The sequence below is a fragment of the Antrostomus carolinensis genome, unplaced genomic scaffold (genome assembly GCF_000700745.2).
Source record: "Antrostomus carolinensis isolate BGI_N321 unplaced genomic scaffold, ASM70074v2 scaffold1448, whole genome shotgun sequence".
NCBI lineage: Eukaryota > Metazoa > Chordata > Aves > Caprimulgiformes > Caprimulgidae > Antrostomus > Antrostomus carolinensis.
This window is the reverse complement of record NW_010332081.1, coordinates 39,988-49,764: the sequence shown is the minus strand read 5'-3', so window position 1 is coordinate 49,764 and position 9,777 is coordinate 39,988. Positions and strand designations below refer to the sequence as shown.

Here is a 9,777-nt window from a genome sequence, read left to right as displayed (position 1 = left end):
TTCCCTAAACAGAATGATTATAAACAGAATAGCTGCCAGTTAGGGCAAACGTTTATTTTAGAATAATTGGTAGAGTATTAGGTTTTCATTCAGATTCCATTGAAATAAACAGATTTTAAGTCAGGCTTACAAATCTCTGTAAGATCATATATAGCATATATTTGCCTCAAAAAAAAGGTCAAAAAAATGAATTCTGTCAACTTAGAGCATGTCCCATGGAAGTGCATCAGCCCACCACAGCCTTCCTGGGGGAACTGAGATACTCTGTTACCTGACCACATTTGTATGAATTACAAAACCCTCCACAAGACTACAATGATCTGCAGTGCCTGTTCTAGCAATGGCAAAGTCAGTAATAATGAAAAGACACAGGCTGGGATTATGGTAGACAGCATATTTACAAGAAAGTTCATTGCGCTTATCTGAAACGTTCCTCTGTCATACATAGTCTCCCTAAGTTTCATCATTCACCAATGTTATGATCCCAAATGCACCCCCCTCCACAATTTTTTCTTCTCTCAGGTAATGAATTAGAATAAATTGTTGTTGCCCCAGAAGAAAATGGTTTAGGAATTCAAAGCGATTCTAGAAGAGAAATTTGCATTTCCACATATATAGCAAAGGGAAATTAAGACCTTAAATTTATGTCATAAAACAAGGGAAACTAGATGCTGCTTGGCACCAGATACAACTGTCCCTTTGCAATGAAAGATGGTCTAAAAGAAGTCATGCAACATGGTAGTATTTCTATTAAAGTAAAAGGTATTGGAAAGAGATTGAAAATAATCTCAGTCAAAACCATTTATGTACCTGAAGACTGTTTCCTATCCACCAGTAGAAGACTGTCAAATTAGGGTTCTTAGGCAGTATGATGGCTGTCAGATTCACCTCCTGGTTTCTCCCAACAACTGGAACCACTTCTAAATTTAAAGCCTGCAGTGGAGCTGAACAAAGTTCACAGAACAAGAACTGAACAAGAATTCATCAATTTATTAATGCCTCTTTGCCCAACAGCCTCTCACCTGCACACTATAAGGTCCTAAATGTATTTTTTCCTCCCTCCTGCTTTTATGTCTGTGTTGCAAACTACAGGCATAATTGGAAGGACCTCATTTCAACCAAAAAAATCCCAAACAAACAAACAAACAAAAACCCCAAACCCCACAAACAAAATTCTAGAGTAATGTGACAGATCACCAAGATGCACCTCTCTGAGGCACTTTCTTTTGGTGCATGAACAATTCTAGAAAACTTAAGCAAATATCCCACTTAAAAAGTGGAAAAGGCAACCTTAGCTTTTTTTTTTTTTTTTTTTTTTTTAGTAATAGAAGATCGAATGAATAGAAATCTAACAAATTTCAAGCTGCTAAGGGAAAAGCAGAAAACTGAAAACAAATTTTGCTGACCACTCATTTTCATTATAAAATACCAGCTGTTAGGCTCACACCACACATAAACTCTCATTAATGCATGCTTTAAAATAGATTTGCATATCAGGGGAGCTTTTATCTATCAAAATAGATAAGCTCTGTACTCCAAAATGTGCCTTACTGTAAGTTTATTCCTTTCTGAACTTTTGCCTATGAAGGCTGTAAACATTATGTGTATAAAAGAAATGCATCATTACAGTGATTTTATCTGCTTCTTAATGTTGTATTTTGCTTCATAGTACAATAACTTTATTGAAAGATAATATTTCCCTCAGAGGTTTCTGAGTATATCTTTCTCAGGATGTCTGAACGTAAAAACTTGATAATAGTATAACACAATAACTATAATTTCTTAACTTCAGCTTCTCCATCCAGTCAGGATACCAAAGTGCTTTATCGTCCAACATGCATTCGCTATGCAGAAAGAATACTAGACCATCATTTTTGTTCCATTCTAAATATCTTTTAACTCATTCAAAGGTGTTAGTGCATCTAAGTGCAAACTTCAAAGTAATTAACACTGGTTTAAAGTCTTTCTCTTTCTCTCTTTCATGAACTGAATTATTGCCAGTTCACATCTAATTCACTTTGACTAAACTGATTGAAATTCTCTGAGAGCAAGTTGCCCGAGCTGTGCACACTCTCCTTTTCCACCTCACTTCAATCAGACAGTATGCTGCTTCATCCAAATGTAAGGCTCTATTTTCATAGAATCATAGTATGGTCTGGGTTGGGAGGGACCTTAAAGATCATCCAGTTCCAACCTCCCTGCCATCAGCTGCCTGCCATCAGCTGGCCCCCCTTCCACTAGCCCAGTTTGCTCAAAGCCTTATCCAGCCTGGCCTTAAACACTTCCAGGGAGGAGGCATCCACAGCTTCTCTGGGCAACCTGTTCCAGTGTCTGACCACCCTCACAGTGAAGAATTTCTTCACAATGTCCAATCTAAACCTACCCTCTTCCAGTTTAAAGCCATTACCCCTTGTTCTATCACTACCTGTCCTTGTGAAAAGTCCCTCGCCAGCATTCCTGTAGGCCCCTTCAGGTACTGAAAGGCTGCTATAAGGTCTCTCTGGAGCCTTCTGCTCTCCAGGCTGAACAGCCCCAACTCTATCAGCCTGTCCTCATACAAGAGGTGTTCCAGGCCTCCGATCGTCCTCATGCCCTCCTCTGGACTCGTTCCAGTAGGTCCATGTCCTTATGTTGGGGGGCCCAGAACACAGTACTCCTGGTGGGGTCTCATGAGAGAAAGTAGAGGGGCAGAATCACCTCCCTTGACCCGCAGGCGACGCTTCTCTTGATGCAGCCCAGGATACAGTTGGCCTTCTGAGCTGTAAGTGTAGATTGCCAGCTCATGTTGAGCTTCTTGTCCACCAGTACCTCCAAGTCCGCCTCCTCCTCTGGGCTGCTCTTGATCCATAATCTGCCCAGCCTGTATTTGTGCTTGGGGTTGCCCCGACCCAGGTGCAGGACCTTGCACTTGGCCTTGTTGAACTTCATGAGGTTAGCACCGGCCCACCTCTCAAGTCTGTCAAGGTCCCTCTGGATGGCATCCCGTCCCTCCAGCCTGTCAACCGCACTACACAGCTTGGTGTCGTCGGCAAACTTGCTGAGGGTGCACTTGACCCCCTGTCCATGTCACCGACAAAGATGTTAAACAGTGCCGGTCTCAATACCAATCCCTGATGGATGCCACTCGTCACTGGTCTCCGCTTGGACATCAAGCCATTGACTGCAACTCTTGAGTGCGACTTTCATTCTGTTTTTTTCCAATGACTCGTTAACCATCTACATGAATTCAAGACATTTTGGGTGCTTAAACAAATGGTTTCTCCAATACCTTCTTCACTGAATAGTTGAAATGCTCCTCCTGTTGCTGGTGTCTTGAGGAAAATTCAGAAATTGTAGGAATTCCATTAAGTTAAAGTTCCTTCTAGAACTACATTTTCCTTCTGAGGAGGCAAATTAAAGAAGTCTGGAAGGACCTGCATCACTGTTTTGATTTTGCCATAAATTTACATTTTCCCATAATAAACTGATCATTCTGAGATACAGTTTTGCTCCTGAAGAAGGGAACTTTTTTCCCCAAAATTTTTAGAGGGGAAGTTGTTTGGTACTTGAATTATGACTGTCTTTTCAAGTTTGCCATTCCTATGTATTAAAGAGCTAAAAATAATTATTGTGAGTCCTTCTGCTTGTCTCAGTCGCACAATTTCATAATGCATTTGAACAAGCTTCATAGCACCCTTAAGTGTGTACAATTAGCAATGAAGCTGACTTACACGATTTCTGTTTAATGAAGCTACGATTTCAGTTCAGTTTTGAAAGCTCCCTATTCACACACGATTTCATGATTTAGTGAAAAAGAAAATGTATGCCTAGTTCTTCTGCACTTCTTTTTATTCTGGGTTACCTATTAATGTTTATACTATCAGACTTGCTCTAAATTATTTTACAGTTCTTTAGCAAGTTGCAGATTTTGTGATTTGGATCAGAAAGCATAATCTCAATAACAGGCCAAAGTTCATATAATTTTCCTACAGTACAGGGCATCCCATAGCAACAGAACTTGTCAGGAGTAAAAAATGTTCCCTTTACCATTTATGCCTGAAAGTATTCCCTGGGAATTCATCAGCTGGAGAAAGACTGAAAGCAGGACTCTGTGGACTTTTCTGCTTTCATGATACTCCACAGTGAAAAATGTCCCTGAAGGGCTACTAATGTTTCTCTAGAATGTAGAAATTGCAGTTTAATTAGTGCCAGCTAATTTCCTCAAATCTTGCCATTTACCTAAAAAATTAAACAGAGCAAATTACACAGAAAGCATTTATTCAACTGGACTGGGTAACATGCTTCTGTGAGTCTTCTAGACCATGCGCAACATCCATGGACAAACTCAGGAACGGACCATGTCGGCTTCAGTGCTCTGCTGCCTCTGCACTTCAGCACCAAAGTCCTCTTTAGTCATTTTCCTACTGAAAAATACCTCTGCCTTCTGCAATTCATAAATCCACTGCATCAAACACAACTGTCATCTTTTATTTTTACTGTTTATCCTGATGTAGGCCACACCAGAAGCACATTTCAAGAAAGCGCTTTCCATCAGGGCTTGGCACTGCTTGTCATTCTCTGAATGGTAAGTTGTTCTCCCCAGAGAGAAGGATGTTACAGAGATTTTTGCTGTTTGTTGCTTGTTCAGCTCTACTGTTCCTGTGCTTAATCTACTTCTCAGCACCTAGAAGCGCCTAAAAAATAACGGTGAAGCCCTAAGTAATTTATCTGAGCTCTCTGGAGTTGTCAAATGTTTTAAAAACCAAATACAACATAGAAACAGATAATGAAACTGAAGGGGAGAAATAGATTCTGATGCTTTCCATTTCATTTTAATAGGAGATTGGCCATTAGCATTAAGGGTTGGGCACCATCTGCTAATAAAAGCAGAAATGGAAACTCTGGACTCAAGGACTCTGACTAGCAAAATACATAAATATCAGCAGTTACCAGACAGGTTGACATAAAGCACACGGATCTGTGCACAGCATTGTATGTGGCTCCAGCAATTTCCATTGCTTTGGGATTAGGATGGAAGACACACCACTCACAACAGAGGGAAACAGACACCTGGAGAATGTAAGATGAGTATCTTTTCTTGTGATGGTACTTGTTTCTGAATTTTTGACACATCTGAAAACAGGCAAAGCAATAGCTGTCTTGAATCTCGAAGGAAGAGGAAAATTCAGTTCCAGTTATGAGTTTCCTTCTTCATTTCAATTACGAGCTTACTGAGGTACATTAAGCCTGCAATGGTGCATGATATTCCCTGTGCCATGCTATTCTTTTATTTTAAATCTATTTGATGGGTTTTTTTAGGTCTTAATTAAAGTGAGGGAGAGAAGTCTAGGTCAAGTAATACTGCCTGCCAACATAAAGTTATACCCAAGCACCATTTTAAAACTTTTTGAGAATTAACTACCTAAAATCTAGATTCTAGGACTCTGAATAAGTAGCCTGACTTTTGGAAACACAGAGATTTTAATTCTTTTTTAAAATCATACAAGAGCTCGTATGTATCTCAACACGTCTATTCACTTGCTTCACACAGCACCTAAAAAGACATAGCTTGAAGTGTTAAATTTTAGCTGCTAAGATTGCCAATGGGGTGTTGAGTCAGGAAGATTGCTTAAACCTGAGATGTGAACTGAGGCATGCTTGCTATTTAAAAGATTAATACATCATCCTTCTCCCAAATCCAAACAAAATTAACTCTGACCTCCAAATACATTAGGCTTATAAGCCTCTGCATTAACAACATACAGCACTGCAAGACTGCATGAGATTATTGAAAAAATATGCATTTTTCCTAATTGGGATGAGTAATTTTCTTTACTACTTCATAGTTGTAAAGAGGTTTTTACACAGCAGCAAAAGTAAGAAAACCAAAAAGTTGATTTACAATTGACTTGGACGAACACCACAGCCTCGTCATGCCCAGCCACATTCTCAGCCTTCACCGAGACACGGTAAATCCCAGGATTCTCATAGCGGTGACGGATAGGTTCTCCAGTCATCGTAAGGTTTACATATAATGCCTTAAAGCCATCTCCAAGATCCACCCGGTATTTGGTATTCAATATATCACCCTAAAAGGAAAATATATAAAAACTATTTTAAATGGGTAGAACCAAAATAGACAGGACACATGACTATAACCATTTCCTGAATCACAATGACATTTCCAGCCCCAGACAGATATTTTGACTCAATTGCGATAGTTGCAGTAAAACTACTACACCCATGGCAAAGATTTTAGTGTAACAGATGAGGTAATATTAAATTTCCACAGTAAGGTGCTACCTTAAAATAAGACACCCTAGAACACCAATTAAGTTGCATGACACACAAACCATCACTATTGTATTAATGCAGCTGGACATTAACTAGCATAACTGTTCAGGGCAGCCCCAAGATCATATGTAATGCTCATATGTTTGCAAAAAACTCAGTCTTGTTATTTTAGCGAATTACCACTCATTCAGTGAACTTCTAGCCTATGCAATTATACAGTAAAATCAATAGGTTTAGACCTTCTTTACAGCACCTTCTAACCACACCCTTTGAGTATCAACCATATGGCCTTTGAGAGCCAAGCTGAGATCTTCACGCAGAGTTGTACTGCATATTCAGAGCTACCAGCATGTCTAGAACTAATATGCTCTACTGCAAAATTAGATGCATGCTTAATGAAGCAGATTATTGAGCTGAGTTTGGGAAAGGGTTTAAAATTCCAGACAAATAATTCTGTCATGTCAAATATCTCACAGAATTTATAATTCATTGCACTTCTGCTAAGTGCTCCTTTAAATGACACCGTTTTCCTAAACTCAGGCCTAAAATACTGCAAGACTGATACTACTGTCAGAGGACAAACACATGCCCATCACTCACATTGTCACAGTGTGGCTGCTCAGAAGGGAAGTCAGGCCTGTGCTACGTGGACTGGTGATGTGGATGGAGTCAAAGGAAAATTCATTTAGCTGTAAACAGCAACACTTTCTCAATATTACTGGCAGCACTGCCTTAGTAAGCTGCCCTGCTTCCTCAGTCTTAACCAATATGCTCCTGCTCATTTGCCACAGTACTCAGCCATCACAGTCATGCAATTAAAACAGGTTGCAGGGCCAGACTTGGTTGAAAATCCTCTGTATCGTGGTAACTACCATGTTGGTTTACAAATCTTCATTGGCTCTAGGAAAGGAATGTATACATCCATATGCTAGTCAGGTGCCATGAATGGCCATCAGAGCAGAGAAGGATTGACACCCATCAAAGTATTCAAAAATCACTTCACTTCCCCATAAGCCACTCTCTGAAATAGGTCCATATCAAAATCTAATCCCAAAAAGCAGCACTAATGTAAAATCAAAGGAGGCAATAAAGCCTAGAACTTACGTACCCTGGCATTACAAAGGGAAGGAAAACACTATTATTTCCTCCTTTTATTATTTTGCAGTTTGGTTTATTTTCTTACACATTTTATCAGATGAAATAGCATTGCTTATAATGTAAAAGAATATCTATAATAAGGAACTTGTAGGAATATCAAATACTTAAACACCATATTTCAGCAGACATAAAGGACCTTGAAAGCTTCTTCACTGTGACTATTTTTTTTCCAAATAACATCTTTCTTGTGACAACATATAGGCAGAACTTAGCTTCTTGCCAGTAAGTGGAATCTCTTTATACAACATTAGCTTGCAAACAGTTCTTGTTCACTCTTTCTTATGCTAATAAGTATAAATGCAAATTTTTTCTAGGTAAGACAGAAATCAGTGTTGAAAGCCAGTAGATGCAAGCTTTTCTTAAGGTTTTATTCTAATAGTTTCCCCTAATGTAAAAGATGAGAGTGCTGTCTTCAAAACACCAAGGTACTTCTGTTTCCCTGGCCAGGAAAGACAGAGAGCAGCAGACAGATAACAGAAGAGTCATATGGGGGAAAGGCAGCTAAATTTTAAAGGAATTGGAGCTTCCACTTCCATGGAAAATAGATGAATGTCGTGACATTATTTATTCATACACTCAGCCAACAGAATTTGGGAAAAAAATATAATTATAAATAATTATTATTTATAATGTCACTTGCAAACTGCCCAAACATATCCAAAGCCTGCTTTCTTTACTCCCTGATGTCTGGCATTACTGCACCTAGTAACATGCAGTCACATAAACTAGTAAATTAATTTTGTTCAGCAGACAAAGCAGCACATTTTGGTTTATCCTAGTAGAGTTGTTTCTTAAACACAGTAATTGTTACGAGTTATCATTAGACTTCCTTGTATGGATTAAATCCTAAACAATGCTCAGGACATTTGAGTACAAAGATTATTCTTAGCCATAGGGGGCAGCAAACTGTTACATTTCTTCTAAATCTGCCTTCCAGTTCGAGGTACGAGTAAAGACTTAATCAGAAAACACAGCACGGGATTCCCTTCAAGATCCCTGACTTCTGAAGATTTTTGAATAGTTTTAAATGCTTTACGTATTGCCACAGAGATTCACGAAAGCTTCATAATCTACACAGTAGAAAAAAAAAATCAAACTGCCAATCAAAATCATGCGAGTCCAAATTGCTACCAAATGCTCCATTCTTACAATAAACATTTCATTTACAAGAAGAGAAGGCAGCCTAACTCGCCACACAACTGTTGGGGCACTGCAAGTGTGGGGATGCAGAGCCTGAGAAGCATTAAGCAGCCAGGTATTCTGCACGTACCATTGATTCCATTACAGAAATAAATCCCAAATGCTCTGTTCATATTACACAGGTTTGCCAAAATGTGTGAACTGTCTTCAATTTCTTGCAAATCAGTGAGGTTAGCCAGGAAGTACAATATTCCAGTAACCTGAGCACAACAGTTAGAGCCTAATACTAAAAAACAAGCATTAAGAAAGACACTCGCTGCAAACAATTCATCTGAAAGTTACTTGCTGCTGTTGGTACAGGTCTTAGGACATTGTCTCTCTCAATAAACAGAAAAAACCCCACCGTATCTTTGGCAACACAACTAATACATAATAAATGTTGTTATGCTGTGCTATTTGCTGATTTCTGTAAAGATTTGTCTGGTTCCTTTCTGAAAGGCACATTCTCAAAACCACTTAAACCAGAATACTAAATGTTCTCTGCATTTCTGTTCTTCTCTGATACAGCAGTTGAAATTTGACCTTGGTAATTTAGTTCCTTCTTTGAAAGAAGCCTTGAAGGAATCATGACTGACCATGCTGCTGAGGAGACAAACCCCGTTCTGTCCACAGAACTTGGTGGTTCACTGAGCTTAATGGATTGTCTGATTCACTTGAAAACAGAAGTTTCAATATTTAAAGAGTCATTTGTCTCTGTCTCAAGCACAGCTTAATCTCATTCAGCAGCAAAGCAGGTAGCAGAGAAAAGAACCATAGCAAGAGTGAGGAAACTTTCATAAAGCCAACGGTCAATATTACCTGCTCTTGTCTGACAATGAAGGTGATGTCTTCCCCAGGCTTAACAGCCAGGCTTCCTTCTCTAATGCTGATCTCAAGTCCCTTGGGAGCAATCAATGGACACATATGCTGTGCTAAGTTCTGCTGCAGGTCTACACCACCTTCACACACATTAGAAATAATCTTCCTGTACCTGCAAAAACAATAAGCAGTGAGCACAAGAAATCAGAGGTGAGCAGGAAAATGCCATCAGAGGCACTGAATGTGGGTGTGGTGGTACCTAATGCATGTTCCTTGGGTTCACAAACAGACAAGATTGCAGATGATCAAAACCAACTCATGATGCAAATACTTTGATGACGGACATTG

At 39.3% G+C, this 9,777-nt stretch overlaps 1 protein-coding gene across 1 annotated transcript in view; it reads right to left on the bottom strand.

The window, feature by feature from the left end:
- Positions 1–9,777, bottom strand: part of SORCS2 (sortilin related VPS10 domain containing receptor 2) — a gene marked incomplete at its 3' end in the record, with an annotated part of 50,172 nt that overhangs the window by 4,346 nt on the left and 36,049 nt on the right. Inside the window, exons 9-11 of the mRNA XM_010173352.1 lie at positions 9,430–9,601; positions 5,882–6,068; positions 811–944 (exon numbers count right to left, since the gene is read on the bottom strand). Coding sequence (XP_010171654.1) covers positions 811–944; positions 5,882–6,068; positions 9,430–9,601 — 493 coding nt within the window. The remainder of the gene's footprint in view (positions 1–810; positions 945–5,881; positions 6,069–9,429; positions 9,602–9,777) is intronic.